The 20,128-nt window shown below is 40.3% G+C and overlaps 1 protein-coding gene across 1 annotated transcript in view; it reads right to left on the bottom strand.

Annotated features, from left to right (window-relative positions):
* col27a1a (collagen, type XXVII, alpha 1a) overlaps window positions 1-16,408 on the bottom strand; it is a 44,008-nt gene extending 27,600 nt beyond the window's left edge. Inside the window, exons 1-7 of the mRNA XM_079552280.1 lie at window positions 15,958-16,408; window positions 13,179-13,249; window positions 8,528-9,948; window positions 5,960-6,013; window positions 1,648-1,701; window positions 610-663; window positions 475-528 (exon numbers count right to left, since the gene is read on the bottom strand). Coding sequence (XP_079408406.1) covers window positions 475-528; window positions 610-663; window positions 1,648-1,701; window positions 5,960-6,013; window positions 8,528-9,948; window positions 13,179-13,249; window positions 15,958-16,010 — 1,761 coding nt within the window. The 5' untranslated portion in view covers window positions 16,011-16,408. The remainder of the gene's footprint in view (window positions 1-474; window positions 529-609; window positions 664-1,647; window positions 1,702-5,959; window positions 6,014-8,527; window positions 9,949-13,178; window positions 13,250-15,957) is intronic.
* Window positions 16,409-20,128: the final 3,720 nt, after the last annotated feature.

The raw sequence follows: 20,128 nt of genomic DNA, 5'->3' as shown, positions 1-20,128 counted from the left end.
TGTGTAACCTCTTTGTGTTAAAGCTGACTGAAGGTTTGATTCACACACGACCCAGCTAAGTTTCTGACAGGCTTTTAAATCACTGCCAGCACAGTCTTAAGGAAATTAGGGAGCGTTTTCCACCAGCTTTACATTTTCCATTTTGGCTGTGTGGGGATGAACTAAAAGGGGAGGGATGGTGCACAAACAAATGGAGATAGAGATTTAAAAAAAAAAAAAAATGACTTTAACAAAAGCCACATGTTAAGCTGGAGGCTGTGATTCTGCAGAGTAGACTGCCACTCTTAAGGAACTGTGGTTATGACGGACAATGCATACCTCTGAGTCTTGCAGTTTGTATTTCTGCTGTTTATACCAAAAGCACTGACTGTTGGCATCGAATAGTGCGGCACTTGATTATTGCAGCGTAAAGTTTTTTTGTCTGTGATCAAGTTCATGTGAAAAGGTTGGTTGCAAAGAAAATGTGAAGCTTACTTTTCGACCGATTTGCCCAGTCAGTCCAACCGGGCCGATAATCCCAAAGTCTCCCTACAAAACAGGTATTAAATGTTGTAATTATAATGAAATAGTAAACATGAACATAAAGCGTGTATGAAAATGTGTAGAAACCTTCTCTCCTTTGGGAGCTGGACCAGGTGATATGCCGGGGTCTCCCTTTCTCCCCTAGAGGAAAAAAACAACAACTATAATGTGCTTTACTATTAATTAAAAATGATCATCTTCACATAGCAACAACAGGCCTCTGCATCAAAGCCACAAATTGTAAATTAACATAAGCACTCGGCAACAATCTTCTTCCTCAGGGGATCCAGGCCTGTTTCTTTTATTAATGATGAAAGAGTACAGGCTGTGGAGCACAGCGACACTTCAAACATCATTGACTCAACACACAGCAGCAGGTAGGAAACTGCTGGTTCGAGGCAACGCTGACGCACAAGGCACAGAGCCAACTGGAATGTTTATGTGAAAATAACTTATTGAGGTTAAAGCATAATTACATAAAATCCGGTTACAATGCTGTTACTGTTGTAAATAGAAAGCGCATGCTGAAATGTAATTCTGTTAGGACGAAAATAAAAATCAATCACACAGCATTTTTCAAGCCTATTTTTTGGATCATTGTCCTTTAAATATGGACTCTGGGGTGATATATGCTTTGCTCGAGAGGTCAAGGGAAAAGAAATGCATGGAACAGTTTAAAAAGGTGAAGAATGCAAGTAAAAACCTGGTGAAATGTTTGTATATTTTACCCTGATGACAAGGACAAACATAGCCTTTTAAGGTGACCCTCAGAGGTCAGTGGTGCAATAATAGGGCTAAGTCATGAAAAATCGCTGCTGCTCAGTTATTGAAGGCATTTGAAAATGCATTTCGAACATTGGTGCGGTGCATACTGTGTGTTGTCCCAAGTAAACAGAGTGAAAGGTCAAGGATGGTTATTAAGGTCAGGAATGGTCTTACAAAGACGATCAAAGGAGGATTGTATACATTTGTCTGAAACTGTGGGTACCTTTATTTGAGTTATTTAAATTCCTGTTATTCAAAATCATAAAATACATTTGTCTTATATATAAGTATGGAGGACTCGTGGCTATTGTTAAAAACCCAAAGTAGTGGTTTATAACTGGTACACTATGACATGCATACCTTTAGCCCCAGTGGGCCAGGTGGGCCAGGGTTTCCATGGGAACCAGGGTCTCCCTGTTAAAGAGCAAGAGAGAGAGAAAAACATAATCAGATCAGTGCCCAATCAATCTCCATATAGTGAGATGACAGATACAAGTGTGGCTCTGCTACTGTGAGGAAAAGGAGGAAGGAGCTGAGACAGACTTCTTTAACCTACTTTCCTATACATCAACTGTGTGTGAGGTATTCAGAGTTGGGGGTAGAAGCCTATGGAAAATGGGGCACTGTGCAGGAGTGCTGTTTCGCCATATGGTTGTGTTTTTTTCTGGTCGACCACCAACAGAAACACATTTGCCAAAGTTCTTAATGACAAGAGGAGATTATCTTATCTATTCTGCTTTCTTATAAATAAAAGAAAAATAAAACAGAACAAGTTCACATGTGTTCACTGTCTATTTGTAATCAAACATAATGTTTTGTCCTAAACCACACAGGGAAAAAGCCTTGAGTAACAAACAACCACAGTCAGAACCACAGCTCACTGGCGCATCGCAGCGGCTCAGTTATCTGTCTGCCTCCTCTGTCTATGAGTCTATGAAAAACCTTTTCCTGGATTTCTGACCTGAGTTCTGCCCTGCACGTGGTACCACAACCCTAGGCCCCTCACCTTCCCCCAAGGGTCTGCTGAATACAACAGACACTACACATGGAAAAGATCTGCAACTGCTTTCTGTCAAATAAGTTACAATGTTAGGAACCTTGTCTGTGTGGGTTAAAAATCTAAATTCTGGTAAAGAACCCTTGGTAATAAATTAGAAGGGAGGAAAACTGTTTCTGTAAGACATGAATTGTGTTGTGCAGCTCAACAAAAAGCTCTTTGAGAAAGTTCAAACACACAGAGTCAGTAGCAGACAAGACAACATTCTTTGCTCCAGCTGATTGACGATTTAATGACAGGTCTGTGAGATCCATTCATCGCCATGTCCACTGACAAAACTGATATTATCAATATAGAACTTGTACAATGAGCGACATTATGGAATACAAATCATATCTTATCTTAAATGAATGTGGGATCATATATCTATCTGGGTGTTTTTTTTTTTTTCCTTCACACTTGGTAATCTCATTCAGTCTCATTTTTAGTTTGTGCAAAGCGAGCATTTCCTTGAGAGCCACAGCCCAGACGCTGTTAAGGCACACTGTTGTGCCCTAAATAAACTAAAACAAACTAGAATTACATACTTCAAAATTAACTCTGTGGCTTACCACATTTTGGGCAGTACACTGACTGGCATGGGCTGGCACTGACATAATGGGACAGTGCGAGTTGTCCCAAACAGGTGCGTAATTATAGAAGAGCTGGGCGGATGAAGGCTGAGGGCTATCAGATCGAAAACCACTCACTTTTGAACAGCAAACTACTAAGTAGGGTGTGGGTGAAGAAGATAGGGTTGAATAAACATCAAAACATGCAATTTATAAATTACTGCTTTTGGGGCACAAATGCTCTTTCATCCTCTTTGATCAAATAATGTGTTCTATGAGCGCACAATAAACTAAAATCCCAATTTAGAAAGTTGCACTTGCTGCCTTTAAATTAAGTGACATCAGCCTGGGGTTATGTTCCCACACTAAGTATGTCAGACTGGCCCTTTTAACATGTTTAACGAGTGTTGCTGTGAACAATGTCTGAGTCTCATAAAAGGACATTTAAGCATTCCATGTCTGTATAAAGATGAAAGGCCCTGTGTACGATGCTGTGCCAAAAGCAACAATAATAGTTATACAAATACAGACAAAGTAAAGTAACAGTTACCTTTAAAAAAAAAGATCTTTATCCGTTCTTAAAAAAGCAGTCATAGAATAAACAGCACTCGTACACTCGTAGATTATCAGTGGTCACATACTATGAAATTATAAATAATGTAATATCATTTTAGAATTCAATTTTTTGCTTAACCTTAATAAATCTAAATATTCCCGCACAAACTGGGAGCATGTTCATCATCAATGACTTTTAACAAAGGTAAAGATGGAACATGAGACCTGTATGGGACCGTCTGAGCTCTGATTTGTCCCCGGGGCCAACTATTAGAGGCCACTGTTTTAGAGTCTAAATACAGTGCACCGCTCAGATCCAGAAGATTAGCAGTTATATAAAACCAGCAAACAAAAGCTCATAGTGACCATGACATTAAACAACACTAAAACAAATGGGAAATTGAGCAAAACAGTGCCAAACATTTGAAGTGCACAAGGAATTGTGAGAAGGGAGCTATAAAAGGAACTAAATGAATGGTATGTCTTGGCTCGTCATTTTCTTGGATTGCATTTCTCTTTAATATACACAGTTTACACCGGAGCCAAGTCAGACCTTTTAAAAGAAGCTGGTGCCAAAGCATCTGCCACAGGACAATACCCTACACAGCTACGCTCATTAAAAACCTTCCTGCAGGTCTCACTGAAGGCATGCACCTTTATAAAGTGACAGGGAGTTATAATAAACTGTGCTCAATGTGAAGCAGCGCAAATTACGGTCAGCCACTGAGCAAGAGTTTAAAGGTGTTATACTATGTTTTAATTCCAGGCTTTTAAAAATATTTTTAGACACCTCAGAATGGGGCTTTGTGTGGACTTTTTTTTGTTGCTGAATGTCTCTACCCACTCTTCACCCCTTTTACAAAAATCCTTGACAAAGAAAATGAACAATATAGCACAGTTCAACGCTCCATCCAGGTTAATCGTCAATCATGGCCTTGTGTTGAGGTCCTACAAATAGGCTTTCTTCCAGCCGAAATGATATCCTACCGCCGAGCCTCGATGCCATGGAGACAGCGACTCACAACATGTGCACAGGATCAGAGGTGAAGGTTCATGGGTTGAGCGGGTGGACTCAATAGTGCTCTGTGTCATCATGCGGACTTCCAGTAATAGATGCGGGAAAAAGCTGACGAGGCTAAAAAGGCCTTCCAGTAAAACGCTCACTTACTTTTTTATCAAACAAAGATGACGACACCTACAATTAGAGAAGTCACCTGTGAACCAAATCACTATGGTGTGACTTCAAGGTAATTATCCCACTGATGCGTCTGTTTTCAAACTGAAGCCATATTCTTATCTGGCCAAAGGGGAGGAAACAGCTTGGCCAACATGTGTTTTGAAGTTGATGCTCATGCTTATTTGTTTGTGCATATACACACACACAGACACGCACACACATACACGACAGCAGCAATTAAAGATGATAAATGCTTTTGTTTACAAGAAAGCCGCAAAGTCTGCCCCTCTCTTTATATAGGAAAGCCTCAAACAAAGCCACATACGTGCACGACGCGACGCAGGATTTGCCTTTTGCGAGCGCTTACAGCGTTTGGAGGTCAGAGTCAGACGCTGCTGGATGTGGCCCCATTTAAACCTGAACAAAACTCAGTGCTCTGCTATTATATCTAAAAGGCCGGGGTTTATTTCATTGTGTGCTCTTTGCTAACCAATCATTTCTACCGACACATGCCGTGCGCAGCTGCTTCCATGTCTGCAGCGAACAAAAGTATTGTCTAAGTCACCAGGATGCATGGGCCTAAACTTACTGCACAGTCAAGCTGATACTCTGGACAAGTGAGTTTAACAACAATGTCCGAACACATATTTAATCAGGTTTAATAAGGAATTGTTGTATGCAGAGAGTGCTTGATGTGATGCTTTAATAGGTTTAATTACAGCCAGACAAAGCTCGCTTAGCCGCATGCATCTGTACATGGAGGATCAAAAGATTGGGGCTTAATAGTTGCCTTAAGACAGGGAAACCCTTAAACCTGCAATTAATGGATACATAAAATGTGTACACAACATGTGGCTGGTAATTAGTCTATTAATGACCAGGATAAAACAAGGACAGGCACCCCTGTCAAGTAATACAACTGTACTCTGCAGTGTCTATGGTAATGACCCTCACACTCTGGAGAACCCTGTCCATGTGTTCCCTGTCTGTTTACAGCACTTTTATTAGGCATCCCTTGGCACAGGCAACCTTTTGAAAAGCCATCTTTTAGGAGCTTTCCTGTTTATGCTGAGGGGTGGGAGGTCAGCACTCACAGGCCTATGTTGAATATGCCCAATCTTCCAGCATAGAGTGTTTGTATGTGTGTGAAAGAGAGAGTGTGTTCCTGGCAGCAGTAAAGTGAGTTATGTGGTAGCCTCGATGGTCAGTTCCTAAAGATCTGTTCACTTTAATACAGTAATTGAATATTTACAAATAGTGTTTGATTAATGCTAAACATAGAAAGACAAAAAAGCAAGAAATACAGGAAGTAACAAATCTGTCCAAACTCACCCGAGGACCCCTCTTTCCTGGCAGGCCTGGCTTCCCAGGAGGTCCTGGCAGTCCCTAAAGAAAAAGAGAAGAAGCCCAGTCATGTTTATATCATACAAAATGAAATGGCACCTGCAACTTGTTTAAGCACTCAATGTGCATTTCCACATTACAATAGGCTATTGTGCGGACACAATGTGCACAGTGGTTTCAGAGTAAAAAGTGACACCTTTTCTGTAAAGTAATTCCATCTCCAAGTGATGAAAGGTCAGCCTTATCCATCAGGAGGTCCTGTGCCTGTGTGGCAGGAAACCATAGAAACTCTAGAAATAACAGGTCATTTCCTGCACGTCTCAATGCCCCTGTGTGGTTTTATCAGGCCTGCGCTTATTCGTTTTCTTTTAATCAAAAAAGAGGAAAAGAAGAAGTGAAGGAAAACAAGACTTGAGCTTTCTGAAGCTACTTTAAAATGCAACTAAGCAATGGCAGAGAAACTCTACTGGAGGAAAGTATATTTAATTTTCTTATTCCTTCCAAAATAAATACAACTGAAACAAAAATACTACAAAGCTATAAGCTGAAGAACTAATCCAAAACAATGGGTCCAACAGATCTTAGAGGTATATAAGACCACAAGCCTGATGCAAAGTGGTCCAGTCTGCTTCATATACTCCTTTTGAAAAATAATCAATAGTTATTTAGCATGGGGTCGATGGCTGAGTGAGGCAACCCCCAATAGCGCCCCCAAAATGTGTTGATATTAGCACCCCCTCTGTCTTTACAGACCTCTGTGCCTGCTCACTTTTACAGGAAGTCAATTGGCAATGGTCAGAACAAAAAATATAAAAAATAAACACACACAACAGTAATTTAATCTAATAAAGATCTTGCTACACTTTCTAAACAAAAAATAACAAACAATGAAGAAAGAAACATTACAAACTGCCCAAACCATGGACTTAAAAATGCTACATGTCATGATATCACAATAATAATTTTCAGAATAGGGAAGTTCATTTATAAACAAATAGGACATACTTGGAGATGCAAGGGGAGTTCTGAGTTCAATATATAAAAGAGGAGTTTAACTCTGTGTGCCAAACCTTTCCTCACGCTCCTAATCAGATAAGTGTATCTTGTCTAGCCTCAATATTACACAGCAGATAGACCTATCTTTACTTTGAATGAGCCTTAAATAGTGCCACCACAGTACTCAGACACTCAGACGTGTATAATCTACAGGAGAAAATTACAAGGTAAAATGCCAGGGACACTTATCAAACATACTACTTTTGCTCACAAAGAATGACACTAGTGCATTCATGAAATTGCACTTTTAGGAGGATGTAACTAACTATTCAAGCCCATTCTTGGGTGTAGTCAACTTAATGTTACTTACTTAAAGGCACATTGCGTAACATTTTGGATTATACTGTTGCCATCAGAACCAAAGAGGCTCCTATTGACCAGCTCGACACAGAAATTGCTATTACTGCAGTGGGTAACCAAAGAATAGATTTGGATGAGGATCTAACCTGTTTAAAACTCAAACTCTGCTGACTTTAGTCGATATCTCCATGGAGACGAGCTGGAGACGTACCCACTCCTGGTGAAGCTACAGTCATGTCTTAGGAGAGCTGAGTCGCTCACAGTAAAGGCCCATGTTTGTTTGTACATTTATAGGTATTTTTCAATGATGAAAGTATCTGTCACAAAATAAATGCTTGTATTTAAATGTTATTTATTGGGCAAAATTCTACACAGTGTGGCTTTAATCCAACTTTGCACCATTGCTAATCTTGCAATCTGTGTTAGCTAACCAACCAAGAGCAGGATTTACAGACATCCAGTTTCAGTACTGAGGTCCATCAGGAAAAATACAGCACAGTATTTTATAATAAGGACATTAAGTCAACGTTTCGGTGCTATGGCCTTCATCAGGCAAATGACACACCGCTTTTGTGCAAAATCCTCTTCTCATATTGAGGTAAAATAGCAAAGTATATGATATAAATACACACTATTCAGCCTGGTAAATGCTTTATTTAACAGTGTGGGTCCCGGATTGTTTGCATGGACATTTTTTTGGCGGTCGTTTGACACTTTGAGAACCCCTGCTCTAGAGTTTCATTAAGAAGGTGAGAATGGCTGACAGATATCCGTAAACTGACAGCACAAAACCCTTCTGACTCAAAAATGTGTTCTACTTTTCCTTTTCTACACAGGAATTAGACCACAGTCTCATTGTGGTGAAGCTAGAAAAGAGAATGATTGTGTTTCCTCACTCCATTGACCCCTGACACAGCTTTAAAAAAGGGCAGAGGAACCTCCTCTAGTCTCTGTGATTTAGGAATCTGGTGTAGAGACGGCAAGGCGTCAGATGTGAGACGTCACACCCAACCTGCAGGACGCTGTGCATAAAAGCAAGAATGGAGAGTTTGTCTATTTTAAGATCAACCGTGAGTAACACTGGCGATTCATTGAGAACTGTCAGACAGGAGTAAATGTTGCTTTTGCATCAGATTAAACAAATTGTGTGTCAACACCCCTCTATACTCCAGAGAGCAAAACCTTTAAAATGAATCTCACCTGTGGGCCTACTTCTCCTTTCTCTCCTGAAGGTCCTGGCAGCTGAGGGAATTGAGTCGGTGCCACTTCCCAACTTTGGAAACCATCTGTAGCTGGAGGTGTCACAGTGATGAAAGAAGGTTTTGATGGTTTCAATGTTAAAGGGCCCCTGGTCTTACTGGGTTTAGTTGGCTGGGTAAACAGCTTGGACACTGATTTAGTAGTTACAGTTTTGGAGACTGTTGGCTTTGATGAGCTTGCTTTGACTTTAACTGAAGTTTTGGGTGGAGGGGTTTTTGTGGGTGTCACCTTTGCTTTGGGATGTGTTTTCTTAGTCGGTTGAGGTTTCTTTGGAACAAAACCTTGGTCAGATAAAGTAGACTTGGTCGTGGATGGTTTGGTGCTGGCCACAGTTGGAGCTGTAGCTTTTTTCTTTTCTGATGTTTTCAACTTCTTTGAATTACTCTGGGCAGTGGGCTTTAGAGGAAAGGATTTTGATGTTTTGTTACTCAATGTTTTTGAGGTGGGAAAGGTTGTGGGCGACGTGTTTATCCTGAGTGGTACTGTAACGGTTTCAGTCTTGGCCCTGGGAGTCATAAGTGGAGACTGCACTGTGACAGGCATGACAGTTGCAGACAACGTTGTAGAAAGGGGCTTTATTGTAGATATGGTGTCCACTTGTCTAACAGCAGAGGCAGCAGCAGCAACACTCTTAGCCAGGCTGAGTCGAAGAGGCTTTTTCGAGGTCTCTGCACCACTACGCTTAGCAGAAGCAGCGGTAGGTGTGACGTTTGATTCTTCTGGTAAAATTGGTAGTAAAGGGGAAAGGTTAGGCCTGAAAGTGTCCGCTTCCCTGCACTGTTTCTTAATGTACCTGCAGTAGTTATGAGCTGCCTGTGCAGAGGGGACCAGGTCAAACTGGCAGATAGCTCCTTCAAAATGAGCTGAGGCCTGCTGCTGGTTTGTCCGCCCCAAAAGGAAAGAGCCCTGTAGCTCACGAGCGAGTCCCCCATCCTTGTCCCACCCCAAGTCTGCATGAACACTCTGCTCTCCGCAGGAGGCATAAAGAGTTACTTTTGGTCCATTAAATCCCACCGCCAGCTGGTGCCACTGGCCATCATGGGGATTATAGGGCAGTGCCACAGAGGTGTTTGGTCCTGTGTGGAGAACCAGTTTACCTGGTGTGAGCTGTAGACCTAGAAGAAGCTTCTTCTGGCCTGAGAGCAGTGAAAAGAGAAAGGCACTGTTGACCCTGTGTGAACGGACACTCAGGACCAGTGCCAGATTGGGCCAGACAGTTGCTGAAAAGATGGAGAACAGTGGAGCTTCAATGTGGGCTCGCTGATTGAGGATGATCCCTGATCTGAAGGGAATGACTCCTGCTGGTATCGTCCGTGATGGTTTCTCTCCCTTAAGCCCCAGCTTCTCAAGGATATCCACATCTGTAAAATAAAGAAGCTGTAGTTAAAATCTGGTGGCAGAGATTGAGACAAAACCATAGACAGAGGGGAAAGTGTAGCCTTCATTGGTTTCACTGGGAGCAAAACCGTAAATATATACCACAGCGGCCTATGCTTTAAATATAAGCGGAACAGGAAGCTAAAAGACCACATCAATTCAAATGAGAAGGCCTATATATAATTTATAGTGTGACTGGCACTGTTACATGATACACCCATACTAAATTAAAATGTAAAATTAAAACCATGTTATACTAGCAACGCAAAATGCAGCCGTCACTGAGTGGTGAAAAATGACCTGAATGAGCGTTCCTCAGCTTTAGCGCCATCTAGCGGTTACAATATTCGACGGATATTTATTAATCTAGTATCATTAAACGCAGCTTGAATCAAGGAATCCACTGGTGTTTTTAGTTCTTCGGTAGGCCAATTAATTGTTGAGTTATGAATGAGTAAAGTCCACCTGCAGCCTCAAAATCGTCGATCAGAGGTCTGGACCTCGCTCGAAAAAAACACTTTTTTCATCTCGTTTTCCGCGGCAACAAATCACGCTCCCGGACCGTGACATTTCCCAGTCAATCAGAACACGAGTAGCCGAGTCCAATGGTGCTGGTGACTTCTGCAGATTTGCTGTAAATCCTGAGATATTGTGGGGGAAAGTCTCCGCAATCGTGGCTGAAAGTGTGGACATTTTTCGAAAAGTCACCATCATGATCATAAAATATAAGAAGTATTCTTTCTTATTTGCGCTTTGGTTTGGGATATAAATGTGATTTTGACCCGCGGCTTTTTGAATGAAGTTATAAAACCTGGCCGCGCCGTCAGCGGCCGCTCTAAACCAGGGCGAGTCCGCGGTGTAGCTAGCGTTAGCCCCGCTCCGCTCGCGCGGTAACGGCCCGACTGTAGCCCAGGTCTGTGGCTGTTTCTGGCCCTGGAACATGCCCTGGAACATGCCCTGGTACACCGGGAACCAGCGGGTCCACAGAGCACCCGCATCAGCCACAGTGTGAGGCTACGAAGCGAGTTTCCCTTGTATAACGTGTCTCGCTCCAAATCCTCTCTGCTCCGCTGTGCGCACTCATTTGCATAAAGCCACAATGCGGAGTTTTTGAACTACAAATTAGCTCTTAAAACAATCTTATTCACGTGATTAATTTACCAAAATAACAGAAATGCAATAGGATATGTTTTGCTGAATTTCCACTATGAATTTACAAATTAAGTAACTAAAAAAAAAAAAAAAAAAGTCCTAAATATTTGACTTTTTTTTTTTTTTTTTGGGAGATCACCATAACTGGCTTATTCAAAAAACTATACAAGATATCCCAAATCCCCTCTGAAAGAATCTTCTTATCTGATGTACCAACAAAGCTTAAACCATTATTTTAAACATGGATGGTGCATTATTTAGATTTAAAAAATTGAATATTTTAGCATAAACTCTTATTTTTATATATAAACAAATATTACGGAAATACAGCAATACAGTTTTTGTTCAGATTTGTGTTAATAATATACAGCTGAAGTTTAAAATCGATATCACTCACTTTAAATGTTTTCTGTATCCACCTGCAGTGTCTTGCCTTAATTATTTGTTAAAATATGCAAATTGGTTGCATTGTCTTAGCCCACAATTAAAATCTGACATCATATTTGAAATCCTTGACAATTTTCCTTCTTGGATGTGAATTTTGAGAATGATATTTGGGGAAATGGGAAAGTTAGAGCACAAAGAAGCTGAAGATTGTACCACTTTTTGTGATAAATCGGTCCAGACCATATCCTATTGTTTTAATGGAAAACGATTTCACCAAAAGTGGCCGAAAATGAAAACTGAAATGTTTATAACTTTGGAAGTAATTGATGTATTTAAAAAATTCAAAAAACCTTTTCATCCTCTTGCTGACCTCTACCACCCTATGCTCTTATGAATATCATCTACTGTATTTCAAATTTTCATCTGGCATTGCTAGTTATACACACAGATGATGTTTCATATCGTTCTCAATATATCATTTTATGTCATCAAAGACAGTAGACAAACACGAGGCAATAGCTTAAAGATTCCAAATCCAAATTGAACCTCGGGTATATATATATTTATATGTAACTATTGGCAATTGTTGAATGTATAAATCAATAAATAAATACCTTGAACATGTTAACAAGGCTACAAATAAAGAAAAAATGCATCAAATAATGGTATGGCAGATTTACAAAAGATTTACAGTTTTTGATGTAAGCCCTGTTCTTTGACAACAGAGCGAAGCAATTCTGCCAGAACTAGATGAACAATCTAGTTTGATTTCAGTAGAAAATTATTTTTCTCATCAAAAATATAATCTGGACATTTAGTCGGCTACATTTGAACAGTTAGTTGTGTGTCCTCGTTATCATTCTGTGTATGATTTAGGCCCCTCACCATTTTTGTTCCCTGACTACCCCTGACCTGTGGTCATTAGGCCATGTCTAATGGGTATAAAGAATCCATGCTTCTGAAATAATAGAAAGAAGTTGCAGAGCAATGTTGATGAGATGAGACAAAAGGAGAAGGATGAGGGGATGCCTCAACAGTTGCCATCTGTGTAAGTCACTGAAAACAAAGACTTTCATGTGATGACTTTGTTTTGAACCAGCTTGCCTCATTAGCTCTTTGAATTGGCCCGGCCTTTGAACTTGTAATGGAACAAACCATTTGAAGAGTTTAACAAATTATGATGCTGGGGAACTGAACTTCCTCTGTATTCACATTGGTCTAAAGAATAGCAACTAGAACTGTGTTGCTTTGCCCCTTTTAAATGCAGCCATAACATAACATTGGCCATGTGTTTTTCCATACAGTAGATCAATGGGAACACATGGCTTAAGTTTATGGTTTTCAGTCTGTGCCAAGTCACTCAAACAGGGCAGAGGGGTGTCCAATGTGCCTTTTTAGAGGATTTTTAGAGGATTAGGTGACAGATTATTTATATAACAGGTCAATAACAGTATTTATGAAACAAGAGATTTTTAAACGTATGAACATATGTAAATTATACAGCGCTTTTAACTGGAGCATCAAATCCATTAAACTTCATAAAAAGAAGTCAGGGAGTATCATACAAACGTCTACCAAATGTTTGACATACAAATCTACACAAAAGATTTGACTAACTTTCCCCACAAGGACAATGTTTTTTGTAAACTCCCTGAGTAGGTCAGAAATGTCTTACCTTCAGGGTGGACTTGTGTAAGACCCAAGTAACAAGTACAATATAAAATGGTGATGAGCAATAGGGCTCTCCTGTTGGGAGAAGAAAAGAGTAAATTAGACATCTGAAGTATTTCCTCTGGGTTGAGTGGACACAATGACCATAACATGACAGTAAATCATTTAGGACCTGATTTACGAAGTGCTTGCACACAGGAATAATGGATAGTGCATGATAAAATGGTGCAAAATGCAGGTGCATTTGAGATTTGGGTTTCTCATAACAGTCATTTACGTATCAGATTTGAGCCATTAATAATATGAAGAGTTTCCATTGAAAACTCAGGTGTAACATGCTATGAAAAGCCATGCCCTGTGCTAACATGAAGCAGTATTTCTAGTTTAGCACCTGGCTTATACAGGCCCTTAGCGCATCTGCAACAGCACACTCCCCACATCCATCTATCTAGGGCTGGGCCATATGGCGCTAAAATTCAAATTGTGATCTAATCCCTGTCAAATCTTGGAGGTTGTAATAATTGAGCTATGATTAGTGACAGGAGGATGGAAACCGATCACAAAGACATGTGAACTTAAAGGAGCAGATGGCTTTAGTGACCTCTTACATGTAGATTAAAAACTGGGGTCTAGGCCTTATAATCACCTCTACTTGTATAAATAACTTAACTTTGCAGCACATTCTTGTGTTGGTTTCAAGAGTTTAGGGGTTGGGAGGAATCGTCATCATGGTGAGTAATTAGTGACTATGTTCTATGAATAAAGATTGACAGAATCTTCCTCATCCATATGCAGTACTTACCGTCACTGAAGTTGTACTTCTGCAACAGTGTGTACAAACTCCCTGACCCGCTCACTGAACATAACAGAGATTGTGTAAAAGAGGTCTCCACCACCACAAATCTAAACTACTGTCGGTATGAAAGCCAAAACAAAAGGGGCTGCTGCTTCCAGGTGTGCAAGAGAAAAGTGATTGGCACCAGGACAAGGAGGCTCAGCGGGGGCTCAGATCTGGTCACAGGAAGAGAAGCCACTGTTTACCGCTGGAGGTCATCCAGACACACATGGTCACACACACACTGGGGGAGGAAATGTGCATTGCAGCTGTAGCTATAGGGCAGAGTGTGTGGGCAAAGGTCTCCAAATACATCTCTATGGCCAAGACTGTAACCACTAAAATGTAATGTTAAAGCACTGTGCTGCATGTTTTTCATTTAAACATATGCATTAAATACAGTGACTCTATCACTGTTCCTCTGTAGCTGAGCTAGACGTGCTCAATAATCTTTATTACAATGATCATTAAAAGGAAAATGTGTGATAAATTTGTGATAGTCCATTTGCTGGTCAATGCTTTGAAGTTTGGGACGCAATGATGTTTTTTTCATAATGAAATACACAACTAAATGAAGGCCGAACTGAAATTGTTCCAATCATAAATTGCAGCTTGTCACACATTGATGGTGGGTGCCGAACCATGGCTATAGATCTTTTTGGATATACCAATAAGCAGTAAAAATATCGTCGGATTTTAATGATCAAAGTTTGATGAAATGCTTCAGAGTTTGGCAATGATGTTTAAGTCACATGGGGCTTGAAGAAGAAGAAACCTCATCTATTGCAACAGAGAGTGGTGACATGACTCCATTTGGGAATACACGACTCAGCTGAGCTGACTGCACAAAACAGGCCGGCTCAACATTGTCACATCCACAACAATCATGCAAACAAACTAAAAAAAAGTGTTTATAAGAAAGATTGTAAGCGAGGAGGGTATACTGGTTCTACAACACCAGCAAGTCAGTGTAGCTTCTGTTTCTTTTAGCTACGACTTCTCATTGATTCCTCCAGAGGACGTCCCATAAACACACGTACACACACTGGAAAATTCCTGTGAATGAGGAGACCCGGCAGGGGCAAGAGGTGCTCTATAGACGGGTTTACCTGTAATCATGGTAATGGTTTATGTTCATTTGGTATGTGATTTATCTTCTAATGGTCATACATCCCAATTACTCTAAAACATAAAGTAGTAACAACTACTGAAGCCATATTTTTTGTGAGTAAATGGTTGTCATGTTCACATTCAGAACACTTTTAATGTTATCTTCTGATATTTTGTCATTCAAAGTAAGTTTATGGGCAAATCAGCAGCATCACAGAAACATTGCAAGCCCAGCACTAGTACAATGTGAGTTATTGTATACGGGGATGTGTGAGAGATTCATAAATAGCGACATCCAATGGCAACACTGAAAGTTGCAGAAAATCTGAATCACAAGTATTGTATACGTATAAAAGGAACATTTGCACAATGCAAGCCTCTTAAGCTGGTATCTGTTTTGTTTTGGTTATTTTATTTATTTATTGTTTTCCCTTTCCATCTAAGCCATCTAACAACGATAGAACAAAATAGTCTGCCTCTTCCCTCACAAGCTAAAATAAAGGGTAAAATGAATAATCTGTGATTGTACAATGCAAAATTGTAGAATAAACATTACACTGACAACATCAAAATAGTCCAGAGCCAAAATCTTAGGATCTAACCTGGGATCTCTTTTCTTCCAACTTTAATATGAATAAAATAGTGCATCAGATGCCTGTAATGTTTGGATAAGCGGTGGAAAAATGTACCAAATGAAGAGAGAAATGAGTCGGCTATTCCTCTGGGCAGAGCTGATGAGCTGGACCTTGGCCAGCCGGCAGGTAGGCTCCCCCACGGACACATCCTCTCTGATCAGTGATAACATAACTTAGGCGTTCAAACATTCAAACATACTCACTTTGTGCCTAGATGAGAGGTTCTGCAATCTCTCCTTCGGATGCCTAAATTCATTTGTATTCATTTGTCCTGGCAGTCAAAAACCTGGTCCGTTAATCACAGCGTGACTCCTTTGCGAAGGGGCAGAAGACACCGGCGGCCGCTTTACTCATGAGTGAAGTTTGACACCAAGCTCCAGAGGTAAAAACTCATGTTGAAGTCCCTGTCAAGCCCGACATAAAATCCGTGTTGGCAAAAAAAGATTTGACAGAGTTTCCCCGCGCCTTTGTCTAACGATATTCCAATCCCAAAGTGATTCATTCATTTATGTCGATCCAGTTTGAGTGACGCGCAGCCCGCTGAGAAAGCACCGTTCTCTTGGACGAAGTTACGGAGTCAGGAGGGCTGCATTCATCCCTTTCCTTTTTAAATAGGCCTCTGTGAGTAAAGCTACGGCAAATGCACCGCGAGTCCAGGTGTCAAGTTACAAAACCCAGCGGTGGAGCCGAGCAACTGCACGCCTTCAGCGGAGACCTGGAGGAACCGATTACAGCCGGAACATGGATGGCGATGGACGCGGCCACCTGTGGACCACAGACACGCGCTCATACAGACAGGTCAGGGGGGCAGTGTGGGATCCAAACCTGTGGTCATCACAAACAAATAAGGCTATTTGGAAATGCATTTCTTAAGTTTCCATTTGCGACAGAGAGGGGAAAAAGTCCCTTTCCGATATTTTTTTTGTATTAAAGGATGATGGCAGCTCATGGACATCCATGCACATAATATATCGATCAGAGACGGGTTATACTCTGATACATTCACTCAAGTAAATCAATGTACTTAGAAGTCGTTTTATCATACGGGGCTTTTTTACCTCTACTTCAGTAATATTATCATTAAGTATCTGTACTCTTAAGTGGCAAAAGCTTCATTTTAAATATTTTAAAAAATACGTAGATTGTGTTCCATGTATTTCTTTGTATTTGTTCCTATGACTGAAATGATGGCGCAGATTGGCAGCTTCACTTCCATCAGTCTACCCTAGGGCAGCTGTGACTACAATAGCAGCTTACCACCACCAAGTATGGAGAGAATGAATAAGGCAATGTAAAGCGTCTTTGAGTGTCCAGTGCATTATTATTATTATTATTATTATTATTATTATTATCATTATTATTATCATTATTATTATTATTATTATTATTATTATTATTATTATTATTATTATTATTATTATTGTTGTTGTTGTTGCTGTTGTTATAAACTAGAATTCCAGTCTTTTATCTCTCAGCATCCAAGTCCTCTCTCTGGGCCTTAGGATATTGGCAGAGTTCGTTTCATAGCCAGAGCTCCCCTGAGGATGTGCGCTGTGCCAAGGAGGGTTGTTATTTTGGAGTTCATGGATGTTGACGTTACCTGGTATTTGTTTTATATATTTATTCATTCCCTTTTTGATGGTTCCAAGGGCTCCCACAATCACTGGAATAGTTGATGTTCTAAGTCCCCACATTGTCTCAACCTTCATTTCAAGATTTTTATATTTGCTGATCTTGTCTGAAGTTTTGACTGAGGTGTTGATGTTAAGAGGCTCAGCCAAGTTTATGAGGGGGCAGGTTTTTTCCATCTTATTCTTCAGCACTATGTCAGGCCTATTTGCTGCAATCTTCCAGTCTGTGTGAACTGGCATGTCCCACAGAACAGAGATGTGATCATATTCAGCTACAGTCGTAGGTTCGTCCTAGAGTGATCTTTACAGATGTTCCAGTGTATGTATCAATGTATTATTATTATTTTAAATTAAGTGCTTCATAATAAAAAAAAATACATTATTGTGTAGGATACTCCGCTCAATTTGTGGCAAAGGCAAACTGTTCCAGAGCTGGGGACAGGCCACAGAAAAGGTCCCCTCCGATCGTCCGATCCTTCCAGGGAATGTCCGAGGGCAGCTGAGTGAGACCTCGTGGTCCTGGCTGGAGCATTAACCAACAACAAATCACACAAATAGGAAGGAGCCAGGCCATTTCAACACTTAAAAACAATGAGCAATAGTTTTAAATGAATTCTGTGAGGGATTGGAGGCCAGTGCAATTATGCCAAGACTGGAGCAATGTGTTGGTGCCATTTTGTTCCAGTCAGCAAATGGGCAGCTGTATTTTGTACCAGCTGTAACCATTTCAGAGACGCCTGGTCAAAGCCAAATATAAAGAATTACAACAGTCCAGGCGTGAATTGATAAACATTTGCATCACTTGCTCAAAGTCTCTGTTTTTATTTTTGCAAGTAGCTGCTGCTGAAAGAAGCTGTTTTTCTCCACTGCATTGACTTGTCTATTTAGAAACAAGAATCTGACACACAGGTCTTTCACATAAGACTATAAGAGGGTGTAACATGGGTGAAAAGGAGCACGATGAAAACATTGTCTTATGGCCCTCCATGTGGTCCATCCCCCTCCTAAGGGCAATAAATAAATAGCAAAAAGAATCGGGCCCAAAATGGGACCCTGAGGTACACCACACTATTCATCAGAGATGATCGAAACCAATCCAGAGCCACACCTTAAACACCAGCAGACAAACCAAACGAGACAATAGTGTTTTGTGGTCTACAGCATCAAAGGCTGAGGACATATTTAAGAAGCGCTGTTTGCATCATCAAGTGTTAAATGGAGGTCAATAAAACACTTGAACAATTGAATTGGTGCTGTGTCTTTTGATAGTTCACAGTCATGAAGATTATTGCATGAGCTGCACTTAAGGGCTGTGTCTGTAAATTTGGACATTAATAGGTTTGTGTGATAAATCTTATGTCAAGGTCAAATTTATTTATAAAGCACATTCACAACAACCATCACTGCCCAAAGTGCTGTAAATGACATAATTAAATTACAAACGATAGCAATAACAAGAACCACCAAAGAAAATCCTGCTCTGCTTGTGTTGAAGGCTCGTGTAAACAAATGGGTCTTGAAAAGAGATTTAAAAACATTGAAAGACTGAGCTGTTTTGACAGTGTAAAAGTGTGAGCGCCGCAACAGCAAAAGCAGGGTCACCCCTCGTTTTCATCTATGATCTCAGAATAACTCGCAACATTTCATTTGCCGACCTTGTTGTCCTCTTTGGGACATTAACAGACGTTACAACCTCTGCTTTAGATTTGTTTAACTTTAAGTTTACAGCCAACCACTGCTTTACTTACTGGAGGCATTTTACCAGAGCGTGGGTGCGATCTGTATTTGGTTTTAAAGGCAGATAGACTTGGACATCATCGGCCAAACAGTTAATCGAAATATTGTGTTTTTGACAGATGGACCCCAGGGGCAGCAAATACAAAGAAAACAATAAAGGACCTAAAATAGACCCTTGGGGCACTCCACAGTAATATTTGGGAATCAGTTCCTTCAAACCATTAGAGACACTTTCCATTAAAGAGTTAAACCAGCATGAGCCAAATCCTGTGTCTTTTGCAGACACGTGATTAGGCTCAGATCGCTATATTGAGGACAAGTTATATGACACGGTCGCACGGTGATTAGTGACTGATACAGCAGGGTGTGGGTGCGCCCCATAATACGTGTGTCAGCGTACCATAGGTCCTAGAGTGACCCCAGCTGAGCGTCCTATACTTTAACACAACAGCCTATAGTATCTTTATTTGAATTAACATTTTCCCATATTTAGCAGCAAAATAGGATAATAACCTTTTTTCTCTGTTCAAGGTAACATGTGTAGCAGCTGTTGGGGGCCATGATCTGAGGAGGAGAATGGACTGGTAGTGCCTCAGGTCAGGAAATATTACCACATTACCACCTAATATTTTATATATATATATATATATATATATATATATATATATATATATATATATATATATATATATATATATATATATATATATATATATATTTCTGGTCTTTTAGTAGTGCTTAACCTTCACAATGGATTTGGGCCACCCATTTGACTTCCGAAAAAAGACATCAAATGAAAACATGGGCGGCGCAACTCAAGAAATGACTAGACAGACAAGAAGAGACAGAGGAGGAAGAAACAACATTTTCAGAGACAAGTAAACTACTGGTTATTACACTATGGAAGATAGAATCTTTCATTTAAAAAATGTGAGCACAACAATTTGAGTTTTATCCACCCAATGAAATGAATGATGAAATGCATGTTGTCATGCCATGGCAGACT

Source organism: Gobius niger (assembly GCF_951799975.1).
Source record: "Gobius niger genome assembly, chromosome: 2".
In the NCBI taxonomy this organism is placed as follows: Eukaryota; Metazoa; Chordata; class Actinopteri; order Gobiiformes; family Gobiidae; genus Gobius; species Gobius niger.
The sequence above is the reverse complement of the archived record's forward strand: the minus strand, read 5'-3'. Positions and strand labels throughout refer to the sequence as shown.